The 19,502-nt window shown below is 41.4% G+C and overlaps 1 protein-coding gene across 18 annotated transcripts in view; it reads right to left on the bottom strand.

Annotated features, from left to right (window-relative positions):
- The window catches only part of EBF1 (EBF transcription factor 1), a 312,571-nt gene that overhangs the window by 22,540 nt on the left and 270,529 nt on the right, over positions 1-19,502 (bottom strand). For 10 of the 18 annotated variants that reach the window (XM_040573766.1, XM_040573770.1, XM_040573762.1 and 7 more), the window contains one exon: positions 15,815-19,005. The exons of the other annotated variants lie outside the window; for them this stretch is intronic. In XM_040573766.1, the coding sequence (XP_040429700.1) occupies positions 18,974-19,005 (32 nt within the window). In that variant the 3' untranslated portion in view covers positions 15,815-18,973. Of the gene's footprint in view, positions 1-15,814; positions 19,006-19,502 lie in introns of those variants that run through there. 18 annotated transcript variants of the gene reach the window in all.

Genomic DNA, 19,502 nt, shown 5'->3' on the forward strand with positions numbered 1-19,502 from the left:
AGAGCTTGCTTTTACAGATGGCCATCTCTGTAGTGCCTTGCCTGTCTCTTAGAATCATAGAATATCCCAAGTTGGAAGGGACCCACAAGGATCATCAAGTCCAACTCCTGGCTCCACATAGGACCACCCAAAAATCAGACCATGTGTCTGAGAGCGTTGTCCAGATGCTTCTTGAACTCCAGCAGGCTCAGGGCTGTGACCATTGCCCTGGGGAGCCTGTCCCAGTGCCTGACCACCCTCTGGGTGAAGAACCTTTTCCTCACACCCAGCCTGACCCTCCCCTGTCCCAGCTCCGTGCCATTCCCTCGGGTCCTGTCACTGTCTTCAGAGAGCAGAGCTCAGCACCTGCCCCTCCACTCCCCTCGTGAGGGAGCTGCAGGCCGCCATGTGGCCTCCCCTTGGCCTGCTCTGCTCTGGGCTGAAAAAAAACAGGGCCTTCAGTCACTCCTCTTACTGTGTTTTTGAGGACACTTCCTTTGTGCTTGTGAAGTCATTTGTTTATGCTAGGTACCACAATTGCTGATACAGAAGGTGTCAGAACTGACCTGAACCCTACAAATTATTTTTTTTGTCATTTTTGAAAAGCCTGAAAGATCATTTGGCAGGATTTCCTGATGCCAGAACAGGCAGTGGATCATGTCTCCCTTCTTTACCCCCATTCTACAAAGTTTTAAAATGCACCCAGAAGTCCAGCCTGTGCCTTCAATGCTTTGCAGCATTCAGCAATGTCTTATTTACCATCAAAGCCAAATTAAAGCATATCCGTGTATGCTTTGTTGGGCAAAGAGCCTTCAGAAGTGTCATTACAATCCCAAACCAACAGCTCTCTCTTTCCCAGATGTGCTAATCTCCCTCATCAATCTGTCCCTCAAAAATAAACAAGCAGCATGTTTCTTAAACAGGAGGACCATGTTGGAAAGAGGATGAAAAACCTCGGAGGAGGGAGGTGTGAAAAAGGATGGTTATTAGGAGTTCGAAGCCAGAGAAAAATAGAGCCACACAGTAACCAAACAGCGTGTTTGTGCTAAGAACTTCCAGCACTGTTTAGTTTTGTTTTGCTATCTGCCATTGACTGTCACATTTCACAAGTTAAGAAACATGTTATTTCTTTGTTTATTTTGTCAGTCTTAGATAGTCTCTGGAGGGAAATTATATCACTGTTTCAGTGGAATAGGTTTAATTTGTTTGTGTCTTGTTGTCTATAGCATCTATCTAACTACTTATCTCTGAAGTTACCTCTCAGTCAAAGGTTTTCTGTTTTGTTCACATTTTAACAGGAGAGAATTTTCACTTGATTGCTTTGAACACTTCCTAAGTTTGGTCAGCTATCTATGTATTTATTTTTCTGTTCTAGTGAGAGAAAATGGGAATTTAAAATGTATGGAGCCAGCAAAGGTTTAGCTGCGATTTTTTTCTAATGTAGAGGAAAATTGCCCAAGTAATCTTATCCCATTCATACAACTAATATGGCTATGAGGCTCTGATGTGTTGAACGGTAAACACCATGCAACATACCCTTAAGAACTGTGGCTTAAAAGATTTCTTATTTTTCATCACACGGTTCTAGCTTTCGATGAATAAATATCAGGTCCTGCTTGTATTAACATCCATTGGAGTTTTCATGGGTTTAAACAGGAATAATATAAGTTCCTAGTTTATAAGCATATTTTATAAAAATGATAGTAATAATGCATTATGGAGTTAAATGATACCACTAGGTAGCTGTGTAATGAAGAATATTTCTGATGCAAGCAGTCTACAAAGTGAAACAGCCTATTCAAACTGAGAATATATAAACATGCTATCAACATGTGGGCAAGGGATGACATGCATTCTCCCGCAGATGAGGTGATGATAATCTAGAATAATTTTTTACTGTATATTCTCTAAGAAACAAAAATTAAGAGACCCATGCGGGGAAATCCTCTGACCTTTGTAGTGCGGAAGATATATTAGATGAATATGGCAATTTATTTGGGCTTAATATTTATTGGTTAGCTCACCCACACCTTCACCAAGCAACATGATCTTTGAGCAAATTAAAAAATATATATGTTTGCACACATCAAAATTCCAGGACTAAGACGGGAAATGTAGAAAACATGGGGAAAAAACAAAGCAACACACACACATTATATGTATCATTTTCCATACCAAACCATATCGACCCTGAAGTAAAATCCTGTCCCATTCTCATTATTAGTGTACTTTCATCTGCCACATGCTTAAATATTTTAGTGTCTTTAATCAGAGTCAGTGTGAAGTACATAGGCTAAGTTTGAATCCAGTCTTTGTGTAATTTTAGTGAATCTCTCCTAATCTTCTTTATAATCAAAATATCTTGTAGCATTTGGCTTTGGTATTTCACAGCTGACACTAAGCACATTGTTAAGTGGCAATTTAATTCATCGTCTTGCAGGATTTTAATGGATCGGGACTCATACAGTGCCTTATTCTTCTGCAGTGGTGCCATAAACAAACAGTTGGCTAACCTGAGGCTTTTTTGGAAGGGGTGGCTGTAGGCACTATCCCCACCCTATTTTACATGTATCTTTTGTATTTTTTTCCCCTGTATATACAAAATATAATCTGTTGCTCATTCATATCTACACATTGCCTGACTACAGTTCTTTTTCTTATATGTCACCTCCTTCCATTGCCACTTCCCCACCCTGTCTTTGAATCTTCTCCAGATCCAGTGGTTGTTGAATTTACATTCTTCTCTGGGCTGTTAATGAGTATATTGATTAATACTGGCTCCAGTATCAATCCCTGTGGGAGACCAATTGATACTTCTCTCTCTTTTGACATAAAACCATTGATGATAACTCATTGGTTCCTGGCTGTTGGATAGATTTTTATCTACCTTATTGTATTATTATGCAGGCTATGCAACTCCAGCTTTCCTATTGAGTTCATGTATAGTACTAAACTAACAATTTACTAAAAATCCCACTATGTTATGTCTGCCTTAGTTAATTAAATTCTCAGTATAATTGGGCCTGAGCTTCCATTCACAGACCTGTACCATCTATTACATGGTTCCACATAATCTTCACCATTTGTGTCAGGTTTCTGCTTCAAAAAATCAGGATAATTTCTGTTGGAAGGGATGTGGAAGTCATCTGGTCCCAGTCCCTGCTCAAAGTGGGTCCTATTAGATTAGGTTGCTTGGGTCTGGGTCTGGTCAAGTTTTGAGCACCTCCAGTGGTGGGGATTTCACAGCCTCTCTGGGCAACCTGCCCTAGTATTTGACCACTTCTATGGTTAAAAAAGCCCACACCCTTCTTTGTATTTGATGTTCCTTGTGTTTTTCCACCTGGTGTCCATTGCCTTCAGGAGGTACCTGGCTCTATCTTCTGTGTGTCATGCGGTTGCAGACAACAGTATGGTCTCCCCTTCATCTTCTCTTCTCCAGGCTGGTCAACAACAGCTCTCTCAGTCTCTCCTTACACTGTGCTCAAGCCCTCAAGCAAATCTGTGGCCTCTCTGAGACTCACTCCAGTGTTTCTGTGCCTCTCTTGTAGTTGGAAACCTCAGACTGGATGCAGCACTACAGACATGGTCTCACAAATGCCAAGAGCACTTCCCTGGCTCTGCTGCCTGCTCTCTTGCTAATACAGCTCAGGATGTGGTTGGACTTCTTTGCTGCTTCCTAGAGAGTCAGTCTGCAGTCTGTGTTGTTGATATTTCATCACAGATATCAAGACTTTGCCTTTGGTTTTGCTGAACTTCTTGAGGTTTCTGCCAGCCTGTCCAAGTCCCTCTGAATTGTAGCCCTGCCATCTGGCCTATCGACCGCTCCCCCTACTATTTGGTGTGTCTGCAAACTTGCTGAGAGTGCACTCCATCCCATCATCAGTTCGTTAATGAAGACATTAAGCAGTATTGGTCCCAGTATTGATCCCTGAAGGATGCCACTACTTACTGACCATTCTGTTTAGAAGCATGCAATCAAATTTACTTCTCATGGTGGTAAGAATGAACAGTGCGAGCCAGGCACAGTGGAAGGAGATCCTGCCCCAATGGCATTTCCTTGTGAATGAGAAACTGTGACACTGCTTCGCCCAAGGCACTCAGGGTCTGCCAAGAGAGCCAGGATGAAGCTGCTAGCTGAACAGCTGGATCTGAGGACAGACGTGTTTTGGGGGAGACAAAATTAATGCTGCCTTAAAGAGCAGGTTCAAGCAATTTAGTAGATCTGGGGTGTGATTCTTTAGATCTGGCATTTCATGGTCTTATCACACACCAGTTCCAGCCCCCAAGTTGAGGGGCAACAGATATAGCAGGGACTGCTGACATTTCTCAAAGGCATTATGGCCCATGCTAGGGACGAGGTTCCTATTTCAAGTTGTGTGTGGACACACCAGTTCAAATGACTACCCAAGATGTCCATGCTTTCTTCTGTGAGCGCAAGATTACCTTCTGGACCTGTTGCCACGTCAAGCACACTTAGCAGAGCTCATGTAACTATTTGCTCACTTTGGAGGCTGCAATGTTGCTTCTTATCCAACTGTCTTTCTAAGCTGCCAGGAGCTAGGAAAATAGTCTCTTTTTAATACATGTGACACAATAAACATCCAGCTCCAATAACTGAAGCCCTGATTCAGGAGGAACCTTTACTGGGGAGGGCTGCTTAAGCAAATTAGATCTCAATGGAATCAATAGGACTTTGGCACATGCTGAATGTTTAAGCACATGCTGAAGTGTTTACTATTCAGCCTCTCTTTTAGTTTCTATTTAATTAAACAGGATCAGATTCTCAATGGAAGTAAATCACTAGAGTTTCTCCCAAAGGAGTTCTCCCGGTTTGCAATAATTGAAGAGTTGATCTAATGTCCCAACTCTGCTTCTTTTTTTTTGGATACCTAGGTATCCATCTGTCCGTCTGTCTATCTGCCCAACCTGTATTATTTTTACCTCCCAAGTGATAAACTATTCAAGGTAGAGATGCTGTCAGAAGCAGCCCAGAGGGACAGAGGTCTCATTAGTTACAAACGAAGTTCTGAGCCTGTGGTAAATGAAATGAAACTTTTCTGTTATTATTGTTGTTCAAGTCTGAGCTGATATAAGCATCTCTGCTTCTCCTAATACAGGCAAGGATTTCTGTAGAAGTTTAGTGCTTCCACTCCAGATAAAAGCAAGTCATTTGCTTCTTTCATCATGTCGCTACTAATTTCCAAACAGTCAAAGCTGCTGCTAATTTATTTACTGAACACTGAAGCCCTGTTAGCAGGGGCTGCTACTGAAACTGCTTTCTGGCCTTCGGCTTTTGTTTGTTGACAGCCTGATTTCCCAGTAGGCCATTTCCACCTGTGTTTCTGTTGTTTTTAGTGCTTGTCTTTCTTTCTTCTTCCCAGTGACTGTCTCCCAAATGGCTCCTGAAGGCTTTTCTCATCTTCCCTCGCTCTCTCATCCCCTTCTCCCTCCCAGCTGCAAGGACTCTCAGCTCTGCTTTCAGTCATTCTGCAGTTAGTGGTTGTCTACACTGCTGAGTTCCCATGGGGCACTAATTTTTGTTTCAAGGACAAGATTCAAAAGAGTTTGCTACACACAGGTTGCAGGGTGCACCTTCAGATGTGCCTTCAAATAGACTTTGGAGATTTGAATATATGAGCTCCTGAAAATCAGTTTTTAAATTGCAAGGGAGGCCTATTAAGTGCTGTAAAAAAAAAAAAAAAAAAAAAAAAATTTTTTTTTTTTGCTTTTCTATTTTAAAAGCTGCATTAAAAAAGTTTTGGTTTTTTTTTCCTTCCTCTCTCCCATGACATTGGGTGGAAATAGAAATTAGGAGACTGCCATTTCCCTTTAACTTCATGCATATCAAAGGAAGAGAGATGACAGGATAAAATGATTCATAGAGTGGCCAGTATACTCCGTATCTGGAGGAACTACTGAAGAAAGATATTGAGATGTTGCAATAGTTTCTTTGCAACTAGTCAGTGTACCAGGAGCTTTCAGTGTGCAAGAAAGGTTCTAAGATGTTTTCCATGAACTGAAAAAAGTGGTGGCTGCACAGCCTTCAGGATTTATTTATTAAGATATGCTTTTAATTTTGCTGCTTAAAGTTATCTAGCCTCTCTTGTGAGTGTGTGTATTTCTTGATGTGCACTTTGTTTCCTACAAAACTTCTGTTTTACTTTATCTCATCTGCGGCAACCTGTGTATATCTTTCTGAAGTCCATTATGAGAAGCCGAGCTGTGACTGACAGCTGACGTCTGCTACTCTGGGCTTCAAAAATTCTTCCTAGCCGTCGGATTAAGTTCAAGTGGGATTTTACCGCTTCAGTTTTGCTTGAATATTTGGATTCTAATGAGCCCAGAAAACAAAACACAACTGCTAACCTTCTGACTTAAACTAGGAACTGCAGCTTGGGGGTGTGGGGGTGGTGGAGGGGGTCTTTAGCTAAAACTGTGGGGTCGCTGGTTTCTCAAACTGGATGGTCACAGCTAGTGGGTATGTTGGATTTTTTCCCCTTTGCCTCAGTTTTCCATTTGTAAGTCAGGTGTTAACGCTATCTGACCCCACACACAGGCACTGTGAAATTGTTCAGAAATAAACATTAATGGGAAAAATTTTGAAACAGTACTCAAAGCAAGGCTTGAGTAGTGTGCAAGACATCTCCAATGTCCAAAGGTATGCACTTTGCTAGGAGGCCACATCCACACACAGAGCTAGAAGGCAGGCATTCAAGCTATCATCTAGTGTCCTTGAGTAAGTCTCTTAGCTGCTGTGTCCCTCCATCTCCTAATAATATTGCAATAAGACTAATATTTACTTACCTCACAGTCACATAATAAGAATGAATTAATGTTTATAAAGTACTTGGAAGTCCTTGGATAAATGGTCTCATAGAAGTGCTAAGCAGAGCATGTATTGTCATTATCTTGTAGATAAATATGTAACATCTACATGGATGTACAGAGCTGTTCACACAAGCATGTGCAATGTCTCATCTGACTGCACTCTGATTAGCAGAGGATGTAAGAACAAACCCAACAGTCCTTGACAATCCGTGTCATTTTCCTTTGAAACGAGTATATTTTCTTTGAGAACAGAGCTTATCATGTAATCTCCAACGAAAGTTATGTTCTGCCTTTTACAGTTGCCATGATGCAAATGTCATTTGTACTCTCCTTCTTTATGAAAGTTAACAGTTATTTAAGAGATCAAAGTTAATTATCACTAAGGAGATCATTTTTACCTATCAACCCACTTTTGTAACCCCACTATCACAAGTAGAAGCTTTATGCTAATCAGTTTTCTAATTTCCATAAATTACTGATAGAATTACTTTTTTTTTTTCTTTTTTCAGCATGAAAGTAGATCTGTTGGTGAAAGCTCTTGAGAGGTAAAGAGACAGAGAGAAAATGAGGTAAGGCGTATTTTCAAGAGTTCACCAGCTGAATGTGGTACCAGGAAAATAAAATCCAAATCATTAGGTTCATCGCATCACAAAACTTGTAGATGCTGCAGCTTTCCTGCACTGCAGAAATCTGATGCACACACATTGTTTCAATTTAACATGGTGATAGGAATGGAATCGAACGTGAGGATCACTGTGTGACCCTATTACATGTGAAGTGTCTCTATTAGAGCTGCAAAGACAGCATGCCAGAGGAGCTGAAATGTGTTGATAGAAACAAACAGATATATCTTTTTAAAAGCAGCAGTCAGAAACTCTGCAGTGTGATCCAACCGTGTTCTGCTGGAGAGGGCAAGATAGTCTATCCTAGGGGAAGATGATATTAACAAAGAGAAAGACACCCCTTCCGCTCCATCACAGCACTTTCTGTACAATGAGCTTGCCAAATGGAAGCTGCTACTGTGGAAGTTGTTACTGCTATGACTGACAGCTGCTGTAAAATAACTTCAGCTACAGCATGGAAGGAACAACAAGAAATCAAAATGAAACAGATGTGGATATTTTGGGTATCCCCTTGGTCTAAAAGTTGAGTAAAATAATTGCTTAGTAATTAACAAGCTTGTTGCTATGCTGCTCCAGCCTTTCAGTCTGATGCTGATGAATTCCAGCATAAATTAAATCATCTCCAATCCAGAGACTGATCCTAGAACTAAAGTTGTATCCCTGCACCGCTTGAGCAACATCACACATTTGGAGCTTCATTTTGAGTTAATAACTGAGCAGTTTGTCCACAGTGGGCATTGGTAGACTTACACTTGACTACTGCTCCCTAGAGTAACGAGAGAACTGGGCTGCGAGTTTGATCCTATTGAAGTCCCAGTGACTTCTGTCATTGCCACTGTATCCATGACATTTTGTAAGGCATCCCAGGCATTGGTGGTGTCCTTGGTAATTTCTCTTAGCAGCAGCATTCTGCTCTTCAGTCCTGTCCCTTTTTCAAAATGCTTTATAAAGATTAACAAGAAGAGCTCAGCAGCTCTCTGCCTTCATGGAGTTAGTAACAGCTCTGTAAGGACTTCCTGACTATAAAATAGTTGTATTTTCCACGTTTTTTTAACAACATTGAGATTTTGCAGGATAGTTCACTTCTGGCTTCAGGGGGAAATCAGGAGTTGTGTGTTGAAGCAGACCAAATTGCTCAGCATTAGTCTTTCAAGTGCCTGGAGCACTTTCCTTTCCCCCAGCTGCAAGAAGAGACCTGCTTAGCAATAAGGCAAAGCCCAGAGAGCCCATGACCAGTGCCATGTTCCCCTCCCAGTCACAGGATCCTGCATCTCTCTGCATTGTCTGTGTAGACCTTGGCAGCCCTCTAACCAGGTGGGCCTCCAGAGCTAAATGTAGGGGCACTTGAAAGCATCCCAGGAACAGGCAGGCACAAAGGAAACTAAAAGGACCTTAGCTTCCCCATGGCTGTGAGTTCTTGTGTCCCTGCTTAGAGAAAAGCAACACAAAATTATATTCCCACTTGATTTTTTATTCTTCGACCTTCACGTCTCCTGCACGCATGCATCTATTTTTCTTCAAACAGGAGCCATCCCACTGAAGTCAGCAGGACTCTGCTGGTGCTCTAAGGAATGCATGCATATGCCTGGATCAAGTTGATATTTACAGAAGGCTCCTTTTGAATTGGCTTTTGATTATACACCTATGTCAGAGGGTGGACAGTGAGACTCTCTGTGACTTGTTTCCATGCGAGAAAGACAGTGAAAGATTGCAAAGATAACCTTTAATATTACAGGCCTTTTTTAACTGCCATGTACAGCACTGAACTGGGTATTTCTGGTTGAAAGGGAACATAAACTATGATGCAGAACACTAAAGGATTTAGAAAACATAACCTTTGTGCATATGGTTTAGGTTTTATTATCCCATTTATTTATTCTGCTGGATATCTGTAGGATAATATGATCAATGAGTTGGAATCCTTCCTTGTTTCTACCAACAACAAATCAAACCATTAATAGGCCAATAAAATCCTGGGATTTGGAGAGAGGGGAGGAAGGGAAGTAATTGCATTGTTCTGATTCTAACGAGCCACATCTATCTTAAAATAACTGATTAAAGCCGCTGCTGGCACACAGCCTGTGCACAAAAAAGCTTGTTGCTAACAGGTGTGTAGTGCAGGGGCATGGGGACATGAAGTCACGCTGTGTTTGCTGCATGCTCTGTGCAAATGGGATGTGGGAAGCCCCTCTGGCTGGGGCAATGTCCTCCTGCTTGACCCTTCCCATACACCTCTGAAGCCACGGTGACAGGCTTGCAGCGTGGCCGGCCAGGAGCACACGGGGGTTTCTGGGGCACACCATGCGGCTGATAAATAGTTCCAGGGATGCGTGATTGCATAATGATAGCCACATTCATTCACCTGTCTATCAAAAGAGATGCATTAAAGTTTGAGCTCGCTTCCCCTGGGTCCACGAAGAGACATTTGAGTGTTAGCTTATAGTCTTTAACATTCCTCCTAACAGTGGGCTAAGTGCAGTGGGGTTAAACAGAGTCCCTTTTGCTTAGTAATCCATTAGCTAATGGGTGTGTAAGCCCATCAATTTTCTGTTTATTCCCTAACCCCATTAGGGTACACCTGCTGTGCATAAAAAATACACCTGACAAATCAGAGTGATAGTTGAAATAAAATAAATATCAAGTGTTGTTATAGCTGATCCATAGTGTTTAAAGCAGAAAGGGCATAACAGTGATTTGTGAGGGCGGAACAAAGTACAGCTTGCTGGCTCATGGTTGACATCAATCCCCTCGCAGTCTCGCCGCTTCACCTGTAGACTCCAGCAGTCGACGGCCTCCTTCCCCAGCCCTGTCGGCCGCTCCGCAGGGTTGCCGTTCACCTTCAAATGCCGTCTCCAAGTGCCTTCCGGAGAGCCCCAGCACTGCTAAGTGATAAATTAATTATTTGGGGTGGGGAGGGAGAGGGTGTGAGAGCTCGCAGGCTGCTTTTCCACAAAGGCAGACAGAAGCTTCAAATCTGTCTCCAATACCAGGCCATTTGTTTTGTCACTTCATCGGCTTTATTTATTTATTTATCTTACGGCTCCCCTTGCGATTAAAACTGTTGAAACAGCTGTTAGCTGGTAGCAACTTTCATTGTGCTATTTCCTGATGTCAATCAGGCGGCCGTGGGGCTGCAGCAGTGATCAGAGCTGCGCCGGGCGGGAGGAGAGGCAGCAGCATCCCCGTCTGTCCCCAGCCCCTCGAGGACACACGGGGGCTGCCAGTAGCAGCTGAAGCAGCCATGCAGCCTCATGCTCAAGGGGTAAATCAGGGAATAGCAGCTACGAACCCGTGGAACTCACTGCCAAAAGCCAACACTGAAATTAAGAGATTATTGGAGAATTGAATAAAATGCAGATTTATGTTCTAAAAAAAAAAAAAGAAAAAGAGCACCTTCACCACCAACTGGGGAGGCTGATGAGGATAAGATGAGCAAGGTCCTTTGTTCAAGGCAGTCTGTCCAGTGTGGAGAAACTCCTCAGGGCAAATGAATGGGCTTTGAACAAGCAGGTCTTGGACTTCATGGGCAGGAGCTGGATGCCCTCTGCCATCACGGTGAGGATGCTGAGCAGCTGGGCCAGGGAGGGCAGGCAGAGAACAACACAAGCAGACGGGGCACTAGTGTCTGGGGTAGCCTCTGTGCCCATCAGCCCAGGATGGGGAAGCTTTGCAGTCTTTGTGGGTGTGGAAATGTGGGTAGAAAGCTACTTAAGTCAAGGAAAGCTTAGAAATGAGTTTCAGGGGTCAGGGGCACACAGCCTAAGCTCATGTGTGAAGGGGACCGTGACCACAAATATCACTACTCTTTTTACTATTGAAGCAAACAAACCTTGTGCAGATTTTCTGCAACACTTTAGGTACCTCGGGGCTGAGTGTGTCAATTTGGGGCTGCTGAATCCACAGATGAACAAGCTGAAGAGCTCAGCTTAAACCTGGCTGAAGGCACATTTATAGGAAAAAAAAAAAAAAAAAAAGTGAGGGAGACCAGGTGAACACGATCATGAATGGAGCCCAAGAATTGCCAAAATCTTCAGTCTGGATAATGCAGAGGAGGGAAGGGTTTGTGACCGTGGCCTGGATTGCCCAATTCCTTAGATTTCAAGCACCACTGATGGGTGAACGAACAGCGATAAAGTGAACAAAGCAAGTCATTGGTGTTGAGTTGTATTATCCGCAGGCTTCAGCATTTTCCAGCCGAATGCTTGCCACTTCTTCCTTCCCAGCCCACTGCTGCTATTATTTTTACATCATGACTGTTGAGGAGTGTATCATTCATAACATACCTATCATAGAGAGATTCCTTTTTAAATGCTTAGGGAGATAGAGGGCTACAAACCCTGGGAAATCAGCTATGCCTAATATATTATGTAGAAGTTCTGTAATCATTATTGAACTAAAGTGCATTGAGTAAGTGGATAAAATCAGTCCCACTGTAGCATAAGTCTCCAGAGAGCACAGATAAAAATGCCTCGTACTTAAGTAGAAAAAGGTAACAAAATATTTCCAGTCCCAGCAACTGCATTTTTCCCCCCTGTATAAATAGGGAACCCTCAGGAGAAGGCAATGATGCAGCAGAGGTTGAAGGCAAAGTTAATGGTGGCGTGGTGGGGAGCTAGGCAGTGCCTGGGGCAGGCTGATGATGAGCAACATGCCATGGAAATGAGGCCGAAGGCAGAGCCCTTGGTGGCAGGGGCAGCAGGCAAGGAGGCAGAGGGGCAGCAGGCAGGCCCCCCCATGCAAAGTTGGGGGGAGCAGCGTGGGTCTGGGAGAGCATGGAGAAAGGCTGCAGCACGACAGCCTCCAGATGAGCCTGGTACAATGTCTGAGCTCCCCTTTCCTCTAAACACTGTAGGAAAGTGAATGTTTATGTCCAGGGTTCACCTCGAGGCTTGCTTTTCAGAGCTTGTCATGGCTCTTGCATGGAGTGACTGGCTCACGCAGTTTCCCACCCCAACACGCACACACCCCTGCAGTTTTGTGCCTCCTGAGCTGTTGCCTTTCTACAAAGCACACTCACTGGCACGTTTGTCTTGAGGTTATTCTCAACCAGGTAACCTGTGCCCCTTCAGAGCACGCCTGTATGTAGCTACAGACATAACTGGACCTTCCTGCTCTCACATGCATGGTCAAGAGCTGCCAGGCTGCAGTGACCCACCATGCCATGGTGCCTCTCTGGTATACCGGCTGCAATCCCACTGAATCCCTTCAAAGGGATTACAGTGTAAGGCAAAATTTGACATGAATAAACGTGGGAGAATTAGAGCGTCATATACTTTACCCTTTCTGTGACAAAGCAAAAAATTTCACTCCCTCTTACATAAAACAGGCTTTGGCTGGAGTGGAACTATAGCACACTTTGTTCTACGTTTCAGGAAAGGAGTCGGTGATTATCTAAATATATTTTTAGGTGAGATCGTCAAACATGCATTCACATTTATGTCAAAGTTAAATGAAAATAGGAAGGAAAAATGTGTTAGAGCACTGTGTTTGCTGCTCCTGTTGTAAGCCTACACAGAAAAGCCACCTAGAGTTGCAGTCCCTGCTGTTAGGCTGCGACCTGGATAGTCATCGGCATTCGAGTCCTGGAATGACTATATTAAAGTTTTCAAAGATGTGTGCTCTTTCACATGACCTGCCAATCATGTTGGAGCAATGCCATAAGCTCTGGGCTAGCTGTATCCTCAAGGGCACCAAGGAGAGGAAGAGAGAACAGAGTTGCAGGGTCGGAATTATTACTTATTTATCTAAAGTATTGACCTGACCTGCCCTACTGAAATATCAGCATTAGATGCTGGGGTAAAGGGATGCCAGAGCCAGATCTTTCTGGGAAATAGGGGAAATGGAGATAAATGAGGCCCAAATCAGGCAGCATCCCATTGAGAAAAGGGGGAGTGGGGGTTGGAAACGACACAACAAAGGTGGGCAGGGAGGTGGCACTGGCTCAAAAGAGTGTGACCAGTGTGTGGGCAGCAAACAAAATGACCAAATGTCTCGCTCAAGCACCAGCAAGCACCGGTGTCAGACCACTTCACAGCATCACCGAGATGTGCCCATATTGCACAGGGTGAAATCTGAATGTTTACAGTTAGGTTTTGCATGTATTTGTCACCACATGGTAATGAAGTGTGCTTGTGAAGGCAGGAAGAGGCGAGCAGAAAGTGTTGCTTAAATAAAGTCATTGTGGCTGCAGCTGAGAAATCAAAGGGTCGCATCTCTGAGATGATATGGACACTCCTCTTGGACTCCCCACTTCTCTGTCTGAAATATGCACCCAGGTCCAAGCAAGGAAAACAGCTTGAAGTGGAAGTGGAAAGGGAAAAAAAAAAAAAAAAAAAGCTATTTGGATTCTCCAAGAAAATGAGGGCAAGTCTCCTGAAGATGACACTGCTAGAATTTGTCTTGCTTAGCCCAGCAAAGTGAAAACTGCCAGTGGCAGCATTTGTTTGCTGTGTGTCCAAACAGGAGGTCTAACACAGGAGAGCAGATGAGCAGATATTCAGGTGCATGATCAAGTGTGTAACGTTTGCTGTGCACCAGAGGACCGAGTTTCAGTGACAGCTTCCCTAATAAGGTTACGAGGGTAAACGAGCTAAATGCCCATAAGATGCAGTGGATGTGTTCCTGAAAAAGCCTGGGCAATGACGCCTTTGATAAAACTCTTCTAAAACTACTGTCCTGTAAAACAGGAGGTGTCTGGAGCTGAGCTGGGGCCTCCAGGCAATCATTAGAACAGAAGCCTGCTTTGAACAAGAGGACCGGTGAACAAGGGCCAGAAAAACAGAAAGGAGCTGAGGAAATCAAGTGTATAACATGAAGTATGTCTTCAGCTAATCCATGAAATGGCAGAAGATACATGGACTGTGATGCTAAGCAGAATTATGTAAATGATTATGTGAAGCAGCTGTGGCATGAGCCTGTAGATACAGAGAAGGGCTCCAAAGGGAATAAACATACACACAGACAAGGCCAGGAAGCTAACAGTGAGGGAGCTTCTTTTGCTGAGGTTTCTTTAAACTAAATAAAAAATTAGAGGCATTCCCATACAAAAATACAACCAATCCCACAGCCAGGCAAATTCTCATAGGATCCAAAAGGCTGAAGCAGAAATCTGGTTCCAGACAGAGAACCATTATGTAACCTAGAACAGGTTGCCTAATATTACACCCCATATTTTTCAGACTGCTTTTTAGCCACATGTGACCTAACATTTTTATTTTTTAACAGTGCACCAAGCACTCAGAGAGCCCTTGGCTGCAGTGATGCCTACCAATATTCACACCATCTGAACGAGGACTAGGAGAATTATCTCAGGCAGAAGACACAGATCTCTTGTGTGGACAGAATAAGTAACAGGCCAACAGCTCTCTTTTCTCTAGCAACTACTGGGTTGGATTTGCTAATATTGAAGAGGTAGCCAAAACTTTACATTGCAAGAAACCACTTGCAGCTGCTTACATTTGTAGTGAATTTAAATTTTGTAAGTAAATTTTAATTTAATTTAAGCTGAAATCTCAACGTCAATATTCCTACCAAAACAATGCTCACAGCCTTGCATTATGCATGGCATTTAAAAGTTTTTCAGCTGTCTCTAAAGTCTTCTGTACAACAACCACCCTTGAGGCATAGCTGAATGCCAGTGTGTCAACCTTCCTCACCTCAGAAATAAAAATTCTTATCATCCTCCCCTACTAGAGGAGTATAAGAAAAAAATTAAACACCTAGAGCCAGTCTAGTGGATGATGGATGTGTCATTTAGGAATGGCAGTAGAACAGATACGGCTTACAGGAGCCTCCTTCATGGTCAAGGAGCTTGTTACAGCTCAACATACTTTGATGCACTTCTTGGAGCTGGCCATGAGGTCTAGGTCACTGAAGACCTGGCCCTGAGTCCCTAAGGAAGTGTTACTGTTAACTTAAATGATACCAAGTTGAAAACTTAAATCTCCCTGGGTATCTGGCAGTGCATCTAATATACCTTTGTCTTGTACTTCATTATCACTGTGTTCAGGCAGCCAGCTCTTTGCAGTTGGGTACCTACCACTAGATATGCTCCTGAAAGCCACTAGAAATATAGGTGAGCTCTTCAAGCAATTGATAGAATTAAAAAAAAAAAAAAAAAAAAAAAAAAAAGGAATTAGTAATAATAATGATATAAGGGTGAACATACAGCATTATGTGCCAGCATCCTGTGACATCTATTAGTGACAGAGTAAGAGGAGTTTCAGAGCACCAGTATTTGCGGTGTTTCACCATGAAATTCCAAGAAGTTCTGCTTCTCCTTAATTTCAGAGAGACAACTCTGTAGCCTCTGGCTTCTACATTTTAGTTTTTCTCATCTACTAGCCAGCAGAAGTAGAAAAATAAACACACAACTAGGAGCTGTATTCACAGACAGGAAGTAACTTTAATTAAATATTGTGAAAGTTGAAAAGTTTTTACAGCTTGAATTTCTGCAAAAAAATTATAACAATCTCTACAGTAGTTAGTTTCTCTAACAATAGAACTGTACAGTGTGTGTGTCTATTCAAAAAGATTTAGATAAGAAGGTGAAAGGTTAGTAGTTTCAGAGATGACTTCATTTTAGCTGCATCCTAGTACAACTGTGAGGAAATAGGCATACGTTATGCAATCCAGTCATTGTGAAGCTTCACCTTTTTAAAACTGAAATCTGGACGTTTCCACTTAAAGCCATATTCTGTAAACAGCTGCATCTTTTACTTTGTAAAAGATAAGGGTGGTGCAGGGGAATTTTTATAAAGTCCCATTCATCAGATCACTATAAATAGCTGCAACAAAACAAAATTATGCACATTGTCAAAGGATCTTTGGACACTGGTGCAGAAGACTACAAACATAGATGGCTAACACTGGTGTTAAAATTGCTATGACTTTGAGTGGAGCTCTACAAGAGTAATTGATGGTGTCACTGGACAAAATATGGCTTTAAATTTGATTACATTGTCGTGCTGTTGCTTACTATGTGAATTAGAATAATTGCTTGGAATACACAAAAGCAATAAACTGATGTCTCTCACATTTTCCAGTTTTTTCTCCTTTTATTTTCTCACCATGAAAAAAAAATCCTGTTTTTTTCCCTTCCCCTAAAAGATCACACTGCGACGTTCTAGTGAAAACCATTGCAAAATTCATACAGGAAGCATGCACAGTTGCAGCATCGTTGTAAATGATTTCTTGCTCGACTAGAAAAAAGTTATATTGTTTTAAGGTAACAAAACAGTTCTTTTGTGCTTTTCAATTCCTTTTTTTTTTTTTTTCTTAGAATGTTAGTGATGATTGACAGTTCTGGTGCACAGTACAATGTACAAGTGAAATGAATATGATTTGCATTGTTAAGGCATCCAATCTGCTGGTTTATATTTATGTGAAAGACAGAGAAATATACAAGCAGACTTAAGAAAGAAAGTATTTTCATTGAGTTCTATGAAGTTTCTCCCCATATTTAATGCACAAAAATGCGTCACTCCAAAGAGGAGAAATCCCATGCATATTAATAGAGTAAAACAGCATTAGTTTTTGTTAAGCTTCAAAAGCAAAGGATACATTTTTTTTTAAATCTACATAACTAAATGCTACAAGAATAATATGCTACCTTTTGCCATATATTGGAAAAAACTTCTTAACTTACAAATAATACAAAAATAGACAATGGCTTTTGGGTGGAAATTAAAAAAAATGGAAGCATGATTTTAAACAATACTAAAAAAAAAAAAAACTATAAATGAAATGTTTTAAAATCACATTTGAACAGCTAATACAACGGTGAATGACCAAACAAATCAGCACTTTTCACATAGCAAACATACACAATAAAATAAACTGGGGTAGGGGAAAAAAAGCAATGTACAAATTCCAAAGATAAATACATTATTTATATGGATATTTTACAAAATCCCCTTTAAAACAAACAAACAAAAAAGAAACCCCAGGAAACAAAAAGCTTTTTTTTTCTTTAATTAATTTTGCAAGTATGTGCAAGCTAAAGGTAGTGAGCTCTTTTTGCAAAATATGCAGTAAAATTCTTTATTGTGATATTGAAAAACTGTCTTAAGACATTAAAATGTATAAATAGAACAACAACTTTGGCAAAAAATCACAAAAATCTACAGTATTTATAACTACATACAAAACACAACAGCAAAGAAAAAATATCAGGTAATGTATCTTCAGAGCTTTGCTGCCTCTCTGACTAATAGTTTTTAAGAACACTTCCCAGGTAATGATAGCAAATTTTTTTGTAAAACAGAAGCTATGGTTTTGATTTGAAATCTTCCTAACAGCCCCACCCCCCCCTTGCCCCAAACTTGTGTTTTCATTTGACTATTCAAAAGCAGTTACCTGTTGCTTAATATATTATGATACAAACTGAGAGGGTCGACCGATACAGGACCAATCCTAGCAGGAAGGTGACAAAAATGTGTGCTTTTACATTGGGAGGATACAGAACTGCAGAGGAACGTTTTCTCATTCTGCCCCGTAAAAACAAATAGATCAAGAGGAACCAGGGTATGACAAAAACACCCTTTGGGTGATGGCCACAGTCTGTGTCTTGTGAAGGCTATGCAAAATTTAAATGGCATTTTATGCACAGCTCCGGCGACACTAAACTTCAGGAAGGCCACTCATTTGGAGAGTCTGATATATAAATTAAAGACAGCCGTGATAATCTAATCCTGCGGTTTTAGCGGTATATCTAGAGGAACTGGATTCTGAGCTCAAGAGGAAATGTGTTTGTTATTTGTGTCCTTACCTAATCTTTCAGCAACTTTTTTTGTTGCATTATTTACACACTTATTTAGCCCAATAGTAAAGACAGAGGTTACGAATCCCACCCCTCATCCTGCCCTCACCATCCAAAAATACCAGCTTTCTAGGGAGTGATATCTATTTAATGAGAACATTAAAAATGCATCGTATTAGCAAATCACCACTGGATAAGCAACCTGTATGAGCCGACCCTTAATTACATGGTCATAATTCTTCTACGAAAAACTAACTGGCACTTCTATTCTGTCCCATACAGACTTGTATGTAACTGACACCACTTCATTTTTCTTTACACAGCTTTAAAAATATTCATAAATTAAAAATGTGGAGTTCCATTGCTAGTGTCCCTCGCGTAATTGGATGATTTATAAAAGACAAATGGTATTGAGTTAAATCAAGCCTTTAAAAAAAAAGAAAAAAAAAGCAAGCCCCCAACCCCAGAAAACAAAAACAAAACAAAACTAAACAAAAAAAGGTGGATTTTTTTTTTTATCAACATACAATAAATATATCTCCCAGTTATTTGGGATGGACAGCTTGAATCAACACCTTGCAATTGCAGATTGTTAATTTCAGTATTTGCAAGGATGGTGATTTTTTTTTTGTTTAAAAATCCGCAGTTATTGTAAGATTCTTCTTTATTTCTTTTTTATTTTTAAAAAGGCCTGAGTAAAAAGTTCCACTCTGGGACTTGTATCAGATTCTCTCTGAAGCAGAATTCAACCTCTTCATTAATAAAATTCTTCAAGGCAATTCTTTCACATGGGGGGAACAATCATACCAGATATAGCTGTCATAAGGAGAGGAGAGGGGGGGAGAGAGAGGGGGAAAAGAGTTACTTTTGTGCATTCTGAAGCAACTTTTAAAATCCTCAGCATTTTTAAACATTTACTAGCAACATACATGGCCATACTGTGAATTAAATTTACATATAAGTATGATGCAGTAAAGACAACTACATGCACATTAATCCCAGGAAGCCTCATTCTGATTGGAAAATGTTGTAAATTGCTCTGTTGAAATCAGTGACCTTGCAGAGTAAATGCAGTTCGCTTGATGTGAGAATCATCCCGCAACTTAATTTTCAGATTTTAGTTTCAAAATCTCAAAATGTTCAGGAGACTTAAACCTGTCCCAGCCATTGCCACACATTCTATTATTTTTTAAAAAGAAAGGTACTTGCTCTACATATGAGCAAATGGCTGAAGTCCCATAAGCCACAAGTGTTACAGATCTGGCAGTGTGTTTGTTGCATTAGGCAGAGTAACAGTGGTTCGTTTTCCTATG

This window comes from Cygnus olor, chromosome 14 (assembly GCF_009769625.2).
Source record: "Cygnus olor isolate bCygOlo1 chromosome 14, bCygOlo1.pri.v2, whole genome shotgun sequence".
Taxonomy (NCBI): domain Eukaryota; kingdom Metazoa; phylum Chordata; class Aves; order Anseriformes; family Anatidae; genus Cygnus; species Cygnus olor.